Genomic DNA, 20682 nt, shown 5'->3' with positions numbered 1-20682 from the left:
AGAATTATATGACAATATAGATTTAATCTTGTGTCTGTCATATAAATCCAAATGCCATAAAGGAATGCTGTGTGTATTTGCAACTGTCCTTGGGAAATAATAGACCCAGAGATCAGTCTGAAAATGTTTGATGTAGCTTTATCTCTGAAGCTAAGAAGGGCTTGACCATTACCCATGTGTGCTGTTTTGAGCTCCTTAGAGGAAGGGTGGTATACAAATATAATAAATGGAAGATTAAAAAGAGTTCACTGATTCAATGAAGACCTGGAGAAAAGAGGAAATTGGGCATTAGCAGGCTGAGAGGAATATCAACTGTACATTGAGGAAGGAACTGCTACGGCTATGGATATTTATGCGCCACTTTTCAACAAAGGTTCTCAAAATGGTTTACACAGAAAAATCAGTTGGAGCCTTCTTCTTTTTTTTAAAGGGCTCATAAACTTTAAAAACTCCACTAATCCTTACTAATCTATAATTATCATATCTGAAGATACAGCCCCTGAAGATATGGTGTTGCTGACACATGATACAGCATATTTCCTGAAGCTAAGCAGATCTATGTCTGGTTAGTGGCTGGATGGGCAGCCATCTGGGAACCCCCTGTATGCCATCTTGAGCTGCACCATGGAAAAAAGGTGGGGATGTAATAAATGAAAATAAATATTGGTAAATTCAGCAGGGCTGTTCAGACGTGTGCTGCAACCAAGCCAGATTCAGCACGAGACCTCTTTTGTGAGCAGGCTGAACTCTTAGCAGGGAAGGTATGAGATAAAATTACTTGCCTTCTCAGATTGGCAGCTGGGAAGGCTAATGCCTCCTGACCACAAGGTTTCCATCATGATTGCGCAAGGATCAAGTTAGAGGAGAGTTAAGGGGGGCCCCCTTACCTTTTATAAAAGTACTTGTTTTCAGAAGGCGATAGTGGGCATGATTTGTCTAAAGTAGAGGGAAATCGGGAAGTGGGGCTTTTCAGTTTCACTAAGGGAGCCCCTCTCTTTCCCTTCCATAATCTGAGCACTGCATAGACTTCTGAGGTGCACAAAATCAACACTTGACACCTGAACAATTCTTCACCTGGAAGAGCACTAGGATTTGAACATTGTCCCCTGTCTTTGCATGTCATTTACAGTCTTTTATTCTCCTGCTTTTCATCTTTGGTTACTGCACTGATTTTTTTAAAAAGCCACCACCAAGCAATCTGGACTGTTTTACCAGGTAATACTAAGATGTACTACTCACACATTCTTGGCTCTTCCCCCCCCCCCTTCCCTTTGTTTGTTCCTCCAGGGAAAGTCACTGGCAGGCAAGCGCCTCACAGGCTTGATGCAATCCTCTTGACAGCATCGTCTCGGCAAGCAGTTGCTGACATCTCCAAAGGACAGCTGCGCTCAGCCTCCTCTGCAAAGGAAATATCATCTGGGGGTGAATGGGTCAGTGTGTGTGTGCACGGAGGAGCGTGTGTGTGGGAGAGAGAAAGAGAAAAGAAAGAGCGTGCAAATGAAGTAGAAAGCACTAAAGGAAGTCAAGGAAGGAAAAGGAAGTCAAGATGAAGGGTCTGGCCTTCGGGAGGTTCCTCTTTTCATAGTTTACATCCACACTTTTCTTACTTGTACAGCTTTGTAATGGCACTGAGTTCTGTAAAAATATTACTCTGTTTCTAATTTAATTTTAGAGGAGCACAATTTGCTGTATACAGGGTGCCAACTCAGGCAGAGAGAAAGCGTACTGTGGATGCTATTTGATGTAGGGGTCCTAAGAGAAATCTAGGTTAAAAAAAACCCAGCTGGTTCAGATCAGTATTCATAATGTGGGTGCTTTCTCACACTCCTAGCTGCTGCTGCTGCATGTATACAGACATAAATGTCCATCTCCCACTTATCTAAGTAGCACTTACATTTATTCTGCCTAGATGTGGTTAATGGCCTTCACCGACTTGAGAAACATCTTGGAATTGGTACCCTTTCCAATATTTACAGTGACTTCTTGTTGAATAGAATAGCATGTAATAAAAGTGTTATTCTGATTTGAATATTACCTTAATATAGGGGTTCCCAGCCAAATACAGGGGACCCAAGGCTGGGAACCATTTCTTTGGCACATATTAAGGTAAGCAAAGACAGATGGGCAATAGGTATGAGCACCCCAAATTATTGGTCTGGCGCCAATACAATAATCACTGGAAGTTGCTTATGGTTAAAAAAAAAAGTATTCCATGATATGATTGGCATATTTTCCTTCACTCTTGAAACATTGTTTAAAAAGTGATTTTAGCTCTCCACTGGTAGGTATTGACAGTAGAGGATATTTGTCCAAATGGGACTCTGAATCCTCAGCTGAAACGAGCTACTGTCTGCTAGCTAGGAATCTGGTCCATGGAGCCAGACTAAGAAATCCATGTAAGCGCTCTGCTTTGCTTTTACATATGTGGCAATGTTGGCCCTTTTGGTTACCAAGCAGTGTTACTGAAATGTTATGCCACACCCCAGCACAAATTGTGACCAACCAAGCCAAACACAGTCTACCAGCATGTGTTATAGGCCAACAAGTGCATGGCAACCTCATTGCTTTTTGCAAACCTAGGCACACAGCAAGTATAGGAGGTAAACCAAGACCCTTGCTGGCACCATGCTGGGCTGGTGAGCTGCATTTAGCTTGGTGGGTCACAAGTGTAGGCCTGTTTTATGCACAAACAATATGTACAAAATAACTTATTTGAAAAGGTGGCATTTTACGGGAGTGGGGGTTAGTTTGTTATGTGGTTGCACTTTTTGCATATTTATTCCCATAGTGTTAAAATTATGATTTGGTCAAATTAGATTAAGCCAAATCAATTGAAACCTGTCCCACTGCTTTTAACACAGAAGGCCAGAACCCGCTGCCATGTGCACTGGTGAATCTCAATGGGATTATCTGATATTTAATTGTCCTATCAAGCCTCTGCTGATGGAGGAAAGAAAGTATCTATCAATAAAGAGTCAGTTTAAAGTAGTTTGGAAACAAATGATGTCTTGCGAAATGTAATTATATTCCAGAACTTCTTTCACAATATGGCAATAAATGAGGACCCGTTGAAACAAGGTGTGACGGCTCAGCTCGGATGGAAATTATGCCCCAGCTAATTTCTTTAAGTGGTTCTCAGTAGTAAAATCTGAGGAAATGGTATGTAGCTCAAGGGAACTAGGAGAGGAGGAAAGTAGATGTAGTAACAGTAAAACCTGCAGAAAATAGTGACCCATATTCCAATAGCATACATATAAACTAAATCAAGTTTAATCATTCTAAACTTGAGTTGGATCTACTTAGTGCCAATGTTGTTTGGAACGCAGATATTCATAAGAATTTTAGTTCTCTTCTGCTCCGTTATGGGTTTCTGCTTTATGCAGTAGATGCAAAGGTCTCTAGTTCTGTATTCTTATTTAGGAAGGAAAGGCCTCTCCTGTCCAATAGCCACACAGCCCTGTTTTACTACTTTATGCCCTGTATGTAAGGGCTCTGTTTATCAAACTGCTCTTCCTAAGAGTTTTGAGGGGGAGTTATTATCTATAAAGAGCCATCAATGTGCATTGCACATTCTCAAGTAGCAACAAAAAGGCAGGGACTTTTACACATAGCAGGCTTTACTGTGAGTTTACTGGGAGGCTTTACTGCGAACATGAAGTTGTCTCAATAGTGGATTTTTTTTTACCCTGGATATAAATTGGGCTACACTCTAACATGCAGTGAAAAACTCAAATTGTGTGTGAACTGGTCCCCAATAACTTGCAGGGACTTCAGGGTAAATCTGGCCGATATGTGAACGCACACCCTCCATTCCAGAGGAGATGTGAGTTAAAGGGCTTTTTTAAAAGCCCCGTGTGAAAAACTGCCAGGTCCTTGCCTTGAGGACCATACAATCTAAAATTCTACACGAGGGATGCAATAAAGGGAGGTAGGAAAGGTGGTGGCAAAGTAGCAGTCTGTTCAGTTACATGAATTCAGTAGGGAATGAGGGCTAGGGGGCTGTGTCAAAAGCTTCATGGCAAAGGTGAGTACTGAAGAGAGGTTTGAAGGAAGACAGGGAAATGGCATCATGTAGTAGAGCGTATACTTACTCACCTTTGGACACACAAACCATTTGCTAAATTTATGGAGTGGGTTGACTCTTTTATTTATAGTTGTATAGGTTTCTGTTGTATAGGTTTAAAAATTTCTGTTGTATAGGCTTAAAAAATGCAAACCAGAAAATATAAGCTTGCAATCCCCCCACTCCCCACCTCGTTGCTTACTCCTTGAAAGTGAAACTTTCTAGGCTAGTTAATACACACACAAGGTGCATTCAAAACAGTCAAAAATGCATATTTTTCTATTTATTTATCCTATCCCAGTTCCACAAGTTTAGTTTGTTGAAAAGTACTCACCGGCCAACCCTCTTCTATAAAGTGATATTATTTCTGTCTCCCTTGCCAAGTTTGGATTTGCTGTGTTAATTTGGTTCTTTTTAATTCAACGCGTCCTTTGCACAAACAGGAGTCATATGATTCCCAGTACTGATCCAATCACTACATAAGTATAAGTTCAGCTGTCCTCGTGCTCTTAAGGAATAGGTTTGTGTCTTCCTTCTCTCCATCCATAAGACTACTCTTCTAGACCCAACGTCTTCCTCCTTGTACCATCTATAAGAGCTTAGAGCAGGTGCATTAGAAATATTTTGGTTATTGTACATCTGCACATAATGTTTTCATATGCTGATTGAGCATATTTAGACACATCACACCCATCTATATCAAGCATGAATTCTAGGTATATGACTGTGCAAATAACGGGAACAGTATGGGTGGCATAGCCTATACAAAGGAGGTTTAGTAAAACTCCATGGGGTAGAGAGCCGTCTTGTGGTAGTGAACATGAATTGTCCCCTTTGCTAAGCATTGATTTGCATTGGAATGGGTGGCATGTTAGCAATGCCTGCTGTGAGATATTCCCCTTAGGGGATGGGGCTGCAGCTCAGTGGTAGAGCATCTGCTTGCATGCAGAATGTCCCAGGTTCAATCCCTGGTAACTCCAGGAAGGGGTTTGGAGAGCTGCTGCTAGTCAGTGCAGACAATACTAAGCTAGATGGACCAATGGTTTGACTTGGTATAAAACAGCTTCCTAGGTAAAGTACTCTCAGTCCAAGAGAGCACTACCAGCCCTCTAATCCTGCTCAACTGAAAACAAGCTGTCAAAATATTGCCTTTCCATTAGAATCTTTTCAGTCATTCATTTTCAACCCGAATTCACGTTTAATAAAAGCTCAGTAATATGGATGGCTTGGTGATGCTACCCACTGTGTAGTACTAGATTGGGGCAGAGGTGCTTCAGATGGAAGGCAAATTATGGTGAGCCAAATGAAAAAGTATATATGCATCACTAAAAAGTCCACCATTTTTATTAAGATTATCATTTTACCAAAAGATATGCATCTCTCTTCACATCTTAATGAGTTGTGCTAAACTGGGTTTGTTTCCATCCATCAATGGGGACAGTGTCAACACAAGGACAAGCAGCATTTAGAATAAGCAGAAGACAATATTTATTTGTGGCCAGAAAATGACCCTTTCTTATCTGCCTATGTTGGTGGAATTCTTGCTTAATATTTGCGAGGTTGCTCTGGTCACCTTCTGTGCATAATATATTGCCACTGAGTATGTATTACATTATGAAATAGCATTATATTTCCTGGAATAAGCCACGATTAAAGAAACCTATACATTATACTGACCTCTGAGGTAATTATCATGATTTTGGTGCAAGATCACCTTGAGCCTCACACAATATATGGTCATTTGTGGTTGCAATATATGTGTTTCTGCAGTGGCCAGTATTGCTGATTTTATATTAGGATTAAGTAATTTCATAGAGCCATGGCTGAATGAAGAGATATGGCATCCCATATTATCTTTATGACTCAACTGAATATTTTTCAGTTTCTCTTTTCATATAAAAAGTTGCCCAAGTTTCTATTTTTGTGGCGGACCCCATGGCTTCCAAGGCTGGCTGTAAGTTACTGTTCTTAGTACAAGGAAATAGCCCAGGATTTAGGGAGCAGAGGGGCTGATTCACATATTACTGCAGCAGTAGAGGAGCTGCTGTCCTGTTGGGCAATCCAGTTCTGCTCCAGTAGTGACTAAATTAGAACACAACATGATGGGGGGGGTGGCAATGGCATGGCTGCTTCTCAGAGCTTTCCTAGAACAAGGCAGTGTTCAGATGAAAAGGAAGCAGATGACTGGCTGTGCCATTTAGGTAGCTGAAGTTCCTCCATCTAAATTTTACCAAGGTATCATGGGATCACACCACAGGATAGCAGCTCCTCTGACACTGCAGTAGGGTATGAATTCGTCCTGAGTCCAGAAAGATTCGAGTCAAAGGAAGACACCATAAAGCTCTAGCAGCACATACACATAGTTGACATTCAGCAGGGGAAGTGTAACAGTCTTCTCAATTATAGCACCCAGACAATCCAGAACCCCACCACCTCCCACCATTTTGGTTGTTGTGCATAAGCTGGTTGCCCTACTGCCCCTTCTCTCACTGGTTTGGTTTTTGTTGTTTGGTGCAGTGGGGTTTTGCACAAAATTATCTAGCCCTTCTCCCAGTGGCACTTGCACAATATTTAAGGAAAGGCAAGAGCCAACTTGTTTGAGCCGACAGCCTCCTGATCCTGCGGCACAGGAGAAAGTGGCTGCTGTTGCCAGAGAGCCGTTTGGGCCTTCAGCAGGCACGGAAATGTGCAGAGGATTTACCCTTTGGCTACTTCAGGCAGCAGAGCCGCAGGCCAGCTGGAATTCACCAAAGCACAGCTGCACCTCCCACCAAAAGCAACTGGGCAGCATGCCCGCTGCTTTCAGACTGCAGGGAGCACCACCGAGTGTGTTCAGCAATAGCACAACGCAAACAGCAGAGCATCTGTGCTCTCCACCTACCTTCTGGAGGTAATTTAGCTCTTATCTACCCGTGATTTTTCGTATCCTGTTGATGATAGACAAAAGCATAAATTACAAGCAAAACAGATTACCTAACGCAAGGCGTTCTGTGCTGCTGTGCAGTGATTCTTCAAACGGCTAAAAATGTAGGTATTCACATGTATCCCCTTTGTCCTTTGCAAGCCCAGGCAGGATCTCATTATCATGCCTCACTCCTTGATTCCAAGTACAGCCCTCTGGTCCTGCTGTCAGCTAAAAAGGCTGTTCTCTTTCTTTAAATAATCCAGAAAGGAGAAAATTAGTGACATCCTTTAGATAACTTGAAATGGTTCCAGCAGTCTGGGTCAGTAATGTTGCAGTTACCAATGTCCTTGCAACATTGGCAACCCAAGGTTTAAAGATGCTCTGCACTCCTTGTAAAAAAATACATGACAACCCAGCCTCATCAACGTTGCTGTGCTCCAGTGCTATTTTAATTCACCCATCCCTCTTCACATGGCTATCTCCTTCCCTCTGCAGTATGCACTTGCCTTGTGGCAGCTAATTTAAAGAGGTACATGCAGGGTATAGGGTCGATAGTAACCTACTTGTTGGTGTTTGTGTAACTTGCAGTAGATCACCCAGGGTTTCTGACCCCAATGGTTTAATAATAGCAACAACGCCGCCACCCCCAATTAAACCACTGAAATGAAGAGAGCAGGGGCGTAACTATAATAGGGCAAGGGGAAACAGTTGTCTGGGGGCCCACTGCCTTGCTCCCTCTGAGGCAAGCCACATGACTGACTCCCCCAGCCACGCACCCACCTGGGAGTGGCTTCAGTTGTATTCATCCTCCAAAATTGATATGAGTGTTAAGATGTGGAGCTACCAGAAGAGATTTCTTTACTTCATGAGCTGAGCTTCAGTGGGGGAAGGGGGGGCGGCATTTTAAAATCTTGTCTCTGGGCCCACTCCAACCTTGCTATGCCCCTGGAAGAGAGGGGGGAAATGAGTGGATTTATGTGTGAAAGGACTGTGAACTCAGTTCTGGCTCTAAAAATAAATTCCTGAGCTGTGTGTGTGCTCAGACTCAGAGGCATCCTGTTTCTTAATTCTGAGAATTTGTGCTCCCCCCCCTTGAGACATCATTTGTACTTCGCTCCAGTTGGTGGACCTTCAGATTCTAGTGAAAGTAGATCCCACAAGTTTTTTACTTCAGGAGATGAGCAGATTTAGATACTTGCAGAAATCTCAACATTGCCTTTTGTGATGTGGCTATTTTAGTGTCAAACATCTCATTTAGGAACTGGGATGTGCTATGACTGCACATCAGATTGCCAGAGTACACAAGGGCGTGGGCCTACTGCAGACAGTGATTTCTGCCAGCACACAGATGACAGAGACCACCCTGTGGGCACAGGAGTATCCTAAAGGATATGGTGATGTGCCTGCCTTTCCCAGGTACATTTATGAATACAAATATGACAAATATTAATATTTGTTGCATTTGTCATATATGTAGTCGTACATTTATGTGCTCCTAGCTCTGCCTACACTTCTGAATGAGATGTGTGGGGAGGACTGATGTGTGCCCGAGGACTAACAAATACAGTCCACTTCCATCTCTGCCATTGATCAGTGGGCTCCACCTGCAGTGTCCTGGTTCAGCTGTGACTCAATCCACGGTTTGGGTCACTCTGTGTCACACTCCCGAGGGCTGGAGTTCTGTTATGACATCTGACCCACCCAGGCCTTGTGGTGTGGCTCTGGAACTTAATGAGTAGAAAACTTTCCACTATACTTGTTGAATTGTGACAGTCAAGAATTATGTGGTCCTTGTCCCTGCATCACAAGGCATCACCATAACATTTCCTAAAGTTTCATCTCCCAGTATCTTCTCCTCCCTAGTCCTTCACAAAAATTGAGTGCTGGAGATATGGGCTCCCTCCCACGGGCCTTTTCAATCTTAAGCTACAAGGCACAAAATCACATCCCCAAAGCACTCCTAACATGCCTGGGGCAACCTTTTATTGAAAATGTTCATGAATGGAGATTCCACAATCTCACTGGGCAGTTTGTTCTGGGCAGCTTGTTCTCTCACTGGGAGACATCTCAAGGAACCAGTATAGATGCACAGAGAACTCTCTGAGAAGCAAAATGGACACACATAGGAAATGGGCATAACCAAGGAAGAGTACAAAAGAGTAGTCTGAAACTGTGCGGTTGGTGTCAGGAAAGCTAAGGCTCAGAATGAGCAGAGGCTTGCAAGGGACCCCCCCCCCAAAGGGGGGGTTTTAGGGATACATCTGGAATGAGAGGAAGGTCAGAAAAAGTAGCAGGCTTGTTTCTTGGAGAAGACATTGAAATGGTAACAGGTGACAGAGGGAAGGCAGAGTTGCTTAATACCTATTTTGCATTTATCTCCTTCCACAAGGTAAATGGGGCCCAGCTGGTCAACAGATGGGAAGTGCACTTCAAGAGACAGTGAGGCTATTCACACGATGGGGCGAAATCGTGTAAACCATCGTGTAAACCACACTGCGAGCCCGGTGGTTCCTAGGCGGGTAACCTGCTTAACTACCCCTGCAAACCTGGTTTTAAAGCACAGTTACTCACAAGTAGAGCCCCGGAGGGGAGGTAAAAAGCCGCTTCTTGGCTCCGGGGGTCTCCACAGTATGCCCTGTGCTCTTGTTCAGGGCATCCTGGAGCTTCCAGGGGCCGCGCCCCCCCTCCTGAGCTCCCCAGCCCCTGCCGGCTCCATCATGGAGCCGGCAATCGTGTGAGTGGCCAATCTGGCCACCCAGGGCTCCCTCCCTGCTCGTGTGCAGGGAGAGCAGGCTTAGCCTGCTCTCCCCACGCACTCTCCAAAACCGGGTCTCACTGATTGTGAGGCTCGGCTCAGTGAGAGGACACCTAACGACCTTAAATGAGTTTAAGTCTCCTGCCCTATTGAGTTTCAGTCTTACATCCGTGGGTGCTGAAGGAGCTTGCAGGTGTGATCTCAGAAACATGGTCTGTAATCTTTGAGAGCTCCTGGAGAACAGGGGAAGTGCTGGAAGATGAGCAAGTGTGGTCCCTATCTTCAAAAATGGGGAAATGGAGAAGCAAAGGAGCAACACACCAGTCAGCTTACAAGGAAGCAGATTTAGGCTAGACGTTAGGGAGCACTTAACTGTATGAGCTGTTCAATAGTGGAACAGTGGGTTGGACTAAAAGGCATCAAAAAGTCCCTTCTAGCACTATTATTCTATGCTCCTGTAGGCAGGATGCTTCCCACTAATGTTGGACATAAATATGTAGGCCTCTAAACTGAAATTAATAGTTTTCTCATATTATAGACCGTGTTTTTCCCATATAACTATTCCTCCTTCTTTTTGACATCCATTCAAATATTTACAAACCCACGAGCCTTTCATCTCTTCTAGAAGCTGTAGACTGAACATGGCCCATTGCTTTTCTCAACCATCTTGTCTCATCATTCCTCTGCTGTCCTGGTAGTCGTTTCAGTTAACATCCTCTCTTCTAATAAGGCTGGCTTCTGGATTTAAAAAAAGTCTTTAATCAACTGTGACATCGTCTTAATAATAAATGGACTGGCTTTTAGTTTATTAATTGTTTTATTAATGCTGGGGTCCCCAAATGAACTTCGGCCCTTGTGGCCGGAGATGATGGGAGTTGTGCTCTAATAACATCTGGGGACCCAAGGGTGGAAACCATGAAGCCTGCAATCTTGCCATGGCAACCCACTGTGCACATATACTCATCTACATGGTAGAAATGTAGCACAACATGCAGAGGAGGGGAAAGCCCCCCCCCAAAAAAAACCCCACTCAAAGCCTTGTATGGTATTGCCTATAAATGAATATGCATGATTTCTAGCTAGTTTTTATTCCACTGAGGAATAGAAGATACAGTATCAAATTTTGATAACTTGGTTTGCTTTTGAAACAATGAGTGAAGTAATTCTAGAAGAAATGGAAAGGTGCTTAGGGGATAACATTGTTGCTTGGGGGATAATTCTCTGTGTTCCAGTCACAGCTTAGATGCATTTGATTTTTTTTAATTGTGATTGGAGACCTAACAAAACAACAACCTATCACTTCTCAACCAGCATTATTAAGCACCCTGTGTCAGCTGTGTACCTCACGTATCATAGAGTCATCAAAATAGCTCTATCTCCCTGGCACTGTCATTTATGGTTTCACCTCAAACCATCACCTCCAATCCCATTGCTTATTCTCTGACCTCACTCTTGAGACCTCCTTCTAAGCCTTCAATCTCTCTTTCTGTTCTGCCACTCTTGCTGTCCATTGCCTGATTTCCTCTGGAATCTGCACCGTTTTCAACACAGAGCGGTTTGCAATCCTTTGGCCAGGCCACTGCTTATGAGAAAGAGGAAAGCCTTTATATGTGAATTATAAGATCCTTGAGCAAATTTTGCTAAATTAAACTAAGCAGTGCTAGTATTGTATTTCGTAATGGGCTTTGGAATGACATCTTGTAAATGCTGATCACTTTAACCTTTTCGTTGGGAAGAGACAACTCATGCTGTATAGGTATGTAGATTGCCCCAAATATTTTATTTCCTCTCATCTTTCATGGTGTATACGCAAACATGTAGATAAATGGCAGGGGCAAGAGACTAGCTGAGGTGGTGGTGGATACAACTTTTATCTGGAGATCTCAGAGGTCTTGCCTTCTCTGCTTTCTGCCAGTATGGGGGAAGAAATATGTTGGGTAGAATTCATTCTTTGCACATTCAGCAGATATACAGAATGTCCAAAGCCCTGTTCAGAGATTATGTGGTATGTGCATACAGGAATCTGTACACATGTACATATTTGTGTTTGGATGACTGTTCATGCATTCATTTAAAAAGTGAACCTGGGTATAGATCCATTAAATGCTGGGTACAGATAGAAAGTCTACTACTGAACAGGCATGGAACATAATGTGTGACTAACTATATGCATTCAGATCTGTGTGTGCAAACACTGGACCCAGAGTGTATGTGCATCAAACTGTTTGAACATAACATAGTTATGATCCATAAAAATTTGTATTCTGAGAGGCCAAGTCAGTTGTATGAATTTACATCTTCCTTGCCTTTGTAGTGCTACAGTTACATCAGATTAATCAAATGAGGTTGGCAAAGGTGCTTTTTGCATTGACATTCCTCAGATCTGGGAGCCACCTTTTAAACTCTTTCTCACTCAGTTAGGACTACCCCAAGCTCCTGTAACCACCACCTTTGCGTTCCCTGCCAAATGAGAATCTTGCTCTTAATGGCTCTGTAGGGCTATTATGCTATGTGACAAGACACCCCTCCCCTCCCCAGAAAAAATGGTTTCCAGAAAGCAGCTGTGTTACTATATTAAGGTGTTTCTTTGTTTCTAAGCAATCTAAAACCAAACTACAGAATCAAAGCAGAACACCATGTCCTCCAAGTGAGAAAGAAAATAAAATCTAACAGCACCATAGAGAGAGCTTTCAGCCTTGTCTTTGCATTCATTTCTGACATGATGGATTTCCCCGTCCTGGAAAGCAGCTTTGGACTACAAAGAGCTGGCAACCGCCTTAGCAGAAATGTTCCCTTCACCACCAGGACTAAAGAATCCTGGAGGATAAAGGAGACAAATGGCTGCCTGCACATCTCTTGCAGCCCCTTGGAACAAGCTGCATCTTTGTTACATAATATTTTCTGTAGGAGCATTGAGAGCTTTGAAATCAACTGTTACCTCTGAACCCCATTTGCCCATGGTTTTAAGCATTTCTCCTGTCATAAAATTGCTGCTCTTTATGGATTCCAGTGTTCTGCACAACATGTGCTTGCTCTTTGAAAAGAACAGTGTTTAACTTAGAGTTGAAAATAATGTTGGTCAAGCAAAATTATAGTATAGCTTCTTCAAGGAAAAGTGGATAATAAATAGATAAACAAACAAACAAACAAACAAATAATCCACCCCATCTCATCAAATGTGGGTAAATATTTTCAAGGTAACATGAATTATAACTCGCCATTTGAACCACCTGCTTCAGCACACCAGCCTGCCAAAAATGTGTCAACGCTTGATACGCAATGAGACAGCCAGCATTGGAAGCTCAGAATCCGTTTATGTCAGTCGCAGACCAAAAAAAAAATGCCCCACCCCTCACATTAAACAGTTATCTCACAATTGTATGTTTGTCTGGATATATGAGACAGACACTTATATGAACTTTGTCTTGTACATTCTTTGTGACTGATTAAAACACAAGTATTCCAATCCTATAGAGAGGCAGAGCAGCAACAGAGCATCAGTGGCTTGTGCTTGCGGCAAACGACCCCTGCTATGCTACTTGATGGTTGCAGTTTCAGTAAAAGAACAAGCCCTGATTTGTTACTCTTGCAGCATTCTGAGGTCAGTTAAAGTGTGCAGCAGTTGCAAGTATGTAGCAGAGTTTCTCTTGAATGATACAGTTTCAGCTATAGGTCTCCCTGTATGTGCAATATTAACATGTGAAGGGAGAGGGCCAAACGAATGCTGTTGTTAACTGCCCAGAGACAGTAACAAATGCTATTGTTAACCACCCTGAGAAGAAAGTTTGGGGTGGTGTACAAATTTGAGAAAGAAAGAAAGAAAGCCATGTATTGTTCTTAAGATGCTTACAGTTGCAGGATACATGGTTTCCCCACCTGAAGTGGTACAGTCCAGGAAGAGCTATAGAACATGGTTCCCACCCCGCTTAACACTTGAACTGGCTTTTGGAAAGGTATGGTTCGACTTGCATAACTGCCTCAGTAGCCAGGGAGGAAGCTTTAGTATTATGAGCAGGTGTTATCTAGAACCCTGCCTCAGTCGACTCTGAGACACCCTTTCCTCACCCTGCTTGTGACCTGTGCAGACTTTGCATACTGGTGCTATGCCTTGTCTGGTATATGGTAGCAACTGCTGACCAGTAGTGCTACGACTACACCTGTACAAAGCCTTGGATTTGCTTGCGCTGCAGGATGAGGCAAGGAATCTCATATTGCAAATTATGCAGGAACGGAGTTATCATGGATTCTGATGAGATTTCACAGAATCACTAACTAGTTTATTGTTAACGCAGGCTCTGACTGTGGCGGGGTGGCAAAGGCCTAGATATTCACTAGGGACATTCAAAAGCCAATTAGGAAGGATCATAACGAAGACCACATAGCCAGACATACAACATAACATAGTGAAATGAATGTAGTTATAAATGTACCTAAACTGTTGCTGTTTTGGAGGTATCTATTTTGACTTTAGACCTCTGATGACAGATGCCGTCATGCCTTGTGTTAAACTGTTCTAATACTTAATGAGCTTTTTATTAAGCTTATTAAGCTTAATAAAAAGTTGCCTTTAACCTAAGCATGTTTACTGAGATGTTAAGTCTCACTGAATGCAGTGGGACTTACTTCCCAGTAAGTGTGCTTACTATTTCAGCCATAGCCCTATCCACACTCAACGTTTTCTGCCAGCATGCATTTCCTTCAGTATTGGTATTGTGTTCAAGGAGGCAAAGTCTATAAAAACAGTTACGACAGGGGCCTCCTTGGTGATCTATTCTAGATCTTGTTTTGGAGAGTTCTTGGCTCTTGCAACTTCTTTTTCTAGACTGGTGTTTTATAGTTTGTGAATTCCTTCAAATAAGTTGACAGCATTCCAAACAGGAGCAGCAATCATAAATAAAAACTAATGCAAAAAAAAAGATATGCCAAATCTCATAACCTTTCAGACTTTCCATCCAGGATACAAATACAAGTTGGCAAGCAAAGTACAAATATATTCAAACAAAACTGGTGTTCAGGTGGGGGTCCAGATGGTGCTTATTTGGAGGTTAGATGTGCAAGTACATGATAGAAAACAGGAAGCTATCAGCCATGAAGGGTAATAATCTTTCTTCACTCAGAACTGGGACCAGCTGGACAGTTTGCCATGATCACAGGTGGGAGAGAGCTAGCCAGTAAAAATAAGGTGACATTCAAATGATCAGAATTGGTCACACAATCAGGTTTAGTGAGAAAAACTCATTTGAAATATTCTCAATTACAACAAGCTTGTTCTAGTTGTTAGGTGTTTTTCTTAAAATGTCATTAATCCTCAAGAGCCTTATGAACATGTTTGACAATCATTAACACCCTAAAAAGAATCCACTTTCATTAAAAATGTTTAGGATGCTCTGTTCCTAGGTGTCAATGTATACTTTAAAAAGGGGGGGGGATAACATATAGTCAGATCAAATCAAGCCAATACTACTACGAACATTTATATACTGCTCTTCAACCAAAGTTCACAAAGCGGTTAACAAAGAAAACTAAATAATAATACAGAGCTCCTGTACCTGAAGAATTGCACTGAAGGGAAAATGCTACCTGGTGCAACACTGAGACAAAGAAAGTCACACTGGTGAAGTGCTCACTTCTGTGCAAATCTTCCAAGTACAGGGACACTCTCAAGCTCTGAATCACAGGGTGACCAGGAGTAAGGTGTCCCTGTGCCTTTAACACAGGTCCACAGGTGCAGCTTTTCTCACCTTTGCATAATAAGCTGCACCTGCTGAAATGCCCATATTCCACAACTGTTGCAAGATACAGGTGTCCTCCAGGCTGCCTTTGGATCTGATCATTGTCTGGCTAGACTAATGGAGAAACATAGCATGCAGGCAAGATGGTAAATGCTCTAGGAAGATGACAGTTGCATCCCAGTGCTTGCTTGTATTAGCCAAGAGGTGAAAATGTGCTCACGCCTGTCATGCACTTTTCTTCCCACCACACTTCAACATTTATAAGTAACTGTGTTACAAAACATACGCACACACAATTTGGCTATGAGCTTGAAGGACTCCCTTGCAAAAGCATATCTGCTAAACTCTGGGCTACACATTACTTTTGGCTGTGGATTGTGAATGATGGTGAACCCCATGTCTTTATATTCCTGCACTGTCCCAAACACCAGCACCTCCCATTTCCTGTTTAAACCTACTACTACCACCACATAGGTATAAATGAATGCTGAACAGGCATCTCATCTGGAAGGGCAAAATGGTCAGAACTTATGGGCAATATTTGAGGTACTAGTATCTGCTCACAGCAAATTGTAACTTCATTTTTCTTCTTCTTCTGGAGACAAAGACCTGTACAGCTGTTTAACTTGCAATGAGGAAGTTCTATACAAGCCGTTACTTACTTGCATGTACATAGTTTATCTGTAGAAAAAGTCTGCCAAAACAAAGATATATATGTACCAAAAATGCAATCGACTGGGAAAAAAATAAATCAAATCCTACATATGTTTCATTAAAGTAATGTGATGGTTTTCTTTTAATGAATAGCTTAAAGAGCCCTTTTCAGACATTACATTGTACAAGTGTACAGATGTCTGTACACTTCTACATGTTTGTGTGTGAATGACTGTAACTGTGTTCATTTAAAAGTAAACCTGGGTACAGGCCAGTGTTTCCTCTAAGGCATCTGCATGTTCACATGCTCACATGGTTTTTGATATCCGCTCAATTAATTTTAGATCCGGCTCAGGTTTAATCAGGAAGGTTCCACTCTGAATGCATGTGCGCACACTGCCTTGATACTGCTGCCCAGAACAAAACTCTTGCCGCACACAGACAAAAAAAATTAGAGAGAATACTGGTACAGGCCCCTTAAATTCAGGGTACAGACAGGAACTATTGTTCTGTTCCTGTGTTCAACATAATAACTGAAGTGATGTACAGATTTGTATCTGTGTACACTGTGTTCAACACTCATTATGTTCACACATTATGTTCAACATCATGTGTGAACAGAGTGTTGAACATAATGTGTGAATTAATGCGCGTTGAACATCATGTGTGAATAGGGCTTTAGGGACATGCCCTTGGAATTGTGGTTCAAAATCAAGCCTATTCATAGCATCTGTCAAAGAAATCATGTAAGGAAGCTATATTTTTGTTATATTTCATGCAGAGCCTTCAATTAGGCTTGTCTTAAGTTTAGTACTAGGACACATGCATAATCATAAAGGAGAGTGCCTCTGAGCAAATGCAGAGTAGCTTCCAGCACCACAGTGATGAATCATATTTCTGGCATTTGAAGACAGCATATCTAAGTCAGATCGTCTCTCCTACATGTTTTTATTTTTAAAAAATCTGTTCTGCCCTTTAAGAATGTTTCAAGGTCCATTTAAAAAGAAAGCAAAAATAAACTCTCAATTAAAATAGCAGATTAAGAGAGGCAAACATCATCTATATCCTGCAGTATAGCCCCAAAATAGGCTCCCAAGGCAATTTAAGAGGAGTTAAAAGATATATGATCTATACTACAAAACCAACAGGCACCTAAAACATTCATCACACCACACCTGCTTGAGTCACAGCATTTCCCTTTTTAAAAATTAACCACTGGCTTCACAGAACTTCACTCTTTGACACAGACCTGCTGTGATTTGCAAAATTTTACTATGGAACCTACCAACAGGAATTGTCCGTTGTGCAGGACCCCACTGGGTAAAATCCACATCATAATCGAGATGGACATTGGACAACATAATTGAGGAGACCCTTTGCTAGACCTGTGCAATGCCCAGAGCCATTTGGATGGGGTGGTATATAAATGTATTAGTAACTAACTAACTAACCAAACTACCTACCTACCACTGCACAAGGCAGATGGCTCCATTGTCAAGCAGCTCTTACGATCAAGAAGTTATTCCTAAAGTCTTGCTTGAATCGGTTCTAGTCCTGCCCTTGGGAGCAACAGAGAACAAGTCAGCTACTACTTCTATGTGACAGCCTTTCAGATATCTGAAGATGACTTTTTTTTTTCAAAGTTACACATACCCAGCTCCATCAACTGTTCCCCACAGGACTTGGTTTCCATCTTTGTTGTCTTCTTTGGAGCCCATTCCAGTGTATCAATCTTCTTCCCCAACTGTAATGCCCATAGCTGGACACTGGAGAGAATATTCCAAGTGAGGTTTGGAGAGTGCAGAAGAGAGTGGACCAATTGCCTTTTGTATTCCAAACACTACCTGTATGCCTCTCTCAGTGCAGCCTGACATTGCATCAGCTTTTTTAACAGCTACATCACGCTGCTTGCTCATGTTCCTCTTGTGGTCCACTAACACTAGGGTTGTGCACGAACCGTGGTTCGAATCTAGTGGGCCACTGTGCGAAAGAGGATGCTGGACTAGTTGGGCCTTGGGCCTGATCCAGCAGGGCTGTTCTTATGTTCTTATGAAGTGCAGTTCGGGAGCACGGTTCGGGAGCTTTAAGAAAGAGGAGACCAAGTCCATACCTGAAGTCCACCACCCCATGCAGCTTCCTGCTGGGGCGGGCGCATGTCCCAATAACCCCTGCAGTGCCGACACGCACATGGTGCCCGCTCATGCATGGGTGCCATTTGCGTGGTCAGCAATACCATGCTGACCATGCAAATAGTGCCCGTGCATGCATGGATGCCATGGGCGTGCTGATGCACCACACAGGGCATGGGGCGGTGGTAAGGACCTGCTCTCCTCTTTCTTAAAGCTCCCAAACTGTGCTTGAAATGTAGTTTCTGCACATCCCTAACAAACACCTAGATTCTTTTCACACGTGCTGCTGCCAAGCAGGGTCTTCCCCATCCTATACTTGTGCATAGGATTCTAGAGTTCTAAATATAGAACTTTACATGTGTCTCCATTGAAGTTCATCATGTTGGTTTTGGCTTAATGTTTCAGCCTATCCAGATTGGTTTGAATCTTGAATTTATCTTCGAAGGCAGTGGTTCCCAACCTGGGGGCCTCCAGATGTTGCTGAACTACAACTCCCATCAGCCCCAGCTACAATTGATTGTAGCTCAGTACCTCCCTCCAGATTGATGTGAAGCCATTGATGAGCACTTTTGAGTATGCTTGTTAATGGCAAAGCTCCCATTTACTTTAATGGACCTGGACTGGACCCATGCAGTTAATCAAGCTTTTAACATGTGCACTTTAGAGAAAGTACACATGACTGCACAGACCATAGAATAATAAGAATTGCTCACTAATTAAGTGTGAGCAGAAGGCTTGCTGGGAGACTGGAGTCTATTCTTTTACCAGCAGATGTCCCCTTACTTGAGCTGGGAAGTTTGCAGAGCTGGCCTTCCCTCTCAGAGTACCACCATCTGCTGATCCTGTGCTGGCTGTAGGCACCGCCGGAGTGTACTGATGAGCTTCAGCGGTGTGGGGGCTGTTCCAACTGCCAGGCTCCAGAGGCCCACATGAGAGGTAGGGTCTGGGGGTTTCTGGCTTTAAAAGGGACTGAGGCAAACTGCTGGCACAGCCACTGAAGTAGGCCATCAAAAGGGACCAGCCTTTGGTGGTGGACTTCAGGGCTGGGACTGAGCCCAACTTACTGTCTTGGAACTGTTGGAGATGAACTTCCAGTGCATTGACCTTTTGTGCCAATTATCCTAATGACCACTAGGGGCATTGGGAATAGAGACAGTGAGTCAGGGTCTCCCTATCTGTCCCTACTCTATGACCCCTGAACTGACTCTGCAGCACTTCCTGTGCTGAGTCACAATCCTTCCTTTCTTCCTAGAGAGCAGATGGAAACATCTCTCTCTCTCCTTACCTATCCACTATGTAGTCCTTTAGATTAGAGATAGGTCTCTCCTATCTAAGTGTATTTAACAAAAAATATTTAGTGTTTAGTCATACAAGAATCTCCATGTGTTTTCTCTAAATAGCTGCAATATCCAAATCATCCTCTGCTACCTACTCTGTAACTGGAGTGTGTGCTCATTCCTTAGTGCTGTGCTGTTTTACCTATTGTGGGTAAAAATCAACCAGCTCTAACAGGAACGCTGGAAGGAAGACTTCTACTCACTTCATTGTTAGTTAGGCTTGCTACAGGTATGTGTCTTGAGTTGAACAGAAATGGGGAGTTGAGGGACAACTCTGGGGCAGCTATACCAGTGGTGGCGAATCAACAAAGATTTGGCTTTGGTAGGCCAGTGAGTCGTTACAGGGGAAAGGAGTTTTGAAACTTAATTGCTGTTGCCCCTTCCATCAGGCCTACCACCTCTTTGACCTTGGAGAGCAATGCCAACCACCCACAGAACCTCACCTTATGGAAATATCAGCCAGTAACAGCTTTCCCTTTCCCTTAAAGAGTTAACCAGAAGTGGACCCTGTCCTGACTGACAGGCTAGGGAATAACCACTTAGCACACGGTGGGTGGGCCCTTGAGGGCCTTGTGGCAGGAAAAGAAGGGGTTCTTTGTCCTCAGTTAACCAGGCAGGGCCAGCAACAGGTTGGCTGGCTAGGCAATGGTGGCAACCAGGAGGAGTGCAATCCTGGGAAATTAGGACTGCAGGGGCCTGAAGTCTCTACCATAGGTTTGGTGAGTTCAGGAGATAAGTCAGAGCTTTGGCTTCAGGGAAATGCCTAATCTATTGAACTGCTTGTTAGCTCATGTTAGACTTTTTATTTTACTTTGGTGTGCTTTGCAAATTCTTATAACTGGTCTATTGAGTTCTATCTATAACATAAAATAAACTAAGTAGCACTAGCCTGTGCCCTTTCTATCCATCCAGGGGTGCTGTAAAAGTCTCTGTAACCTTTAAAGGTGCTTTTAAATGTTCCTGTATACTCTGTTGGTTGAAACAAGGGTGCTTTTTAAAAGTATTCTTGTAACCACTGAGTATCTTTACCTGCAGCTAAAACCTGAGAAAGCCTCTGAATGAAGCAATCTGTAGTATTTTGAATAAAGTTTTCTCTTTTTCTTTGTA

At 42.9% G+C, this 20682-nt stretch overlaps 1 protein-coding gene and 1 long non-coding RNA gene across 14 annotated transcripts in view; one reads left to right on the top strand and one right to left on the bottom strand.

The window, feature by feature from the left end:
* Positions 1 to 7171, bottom strand: part of LOC128328324 (uncharacterized) — an 18198-nt gene extending 11027 nt beyond the window's left edge. Inside the window, exon 1 of the long non-coding RNA XR_008309147.1 lies at positions 7037 to 7171. This is a non-coding gene — a long non-coding RNA (uncharacterized LOC128328324). The remainder of the gene's footprint in view (positions 1 to 7036) is intronic.
* Positions 1 to 20682, top strand: part of RGS6 (regulator of G protein signaling 6) — a 390873-nt gene extending 370191 nt beyond the window's left edge. For all 13 annotated transcript variants that reach the window (XR_008308931.1, XM_053256820.1, XM_053256413.1 and 10 more), the window contains one exon: positions 1288 to 20682. Coding sequence is in view for 11 of the 13 variants with exons in the window: in XM_053256820.1 (XP_053112795.1) it covers positions 1288 to 1338 (51 nt within the window). In the remaining 2 variants the exon portion in view is untranslated. The remainder of the gene's footprint in view (positions 1 to 1287) is intronic.

Source organism: Hemicordylus capensis, chromosome 1 (assembly GCF_027244095.1).
Source record: "Hemicordylus capensis ecotype Gifberg chromosome 1, rHemCap1.1.pri, whole genome shotgun sequence".
Lineage (NCBI taxonomy): Eukaryota > Metazoa > Chordata > Lepidosauria > Squamata > Cordylidae > Hemicordylus > Hemicordylus capensis.
This window is presented reverse-complemented; position numbering and strand designations above follow the sequence as displayed.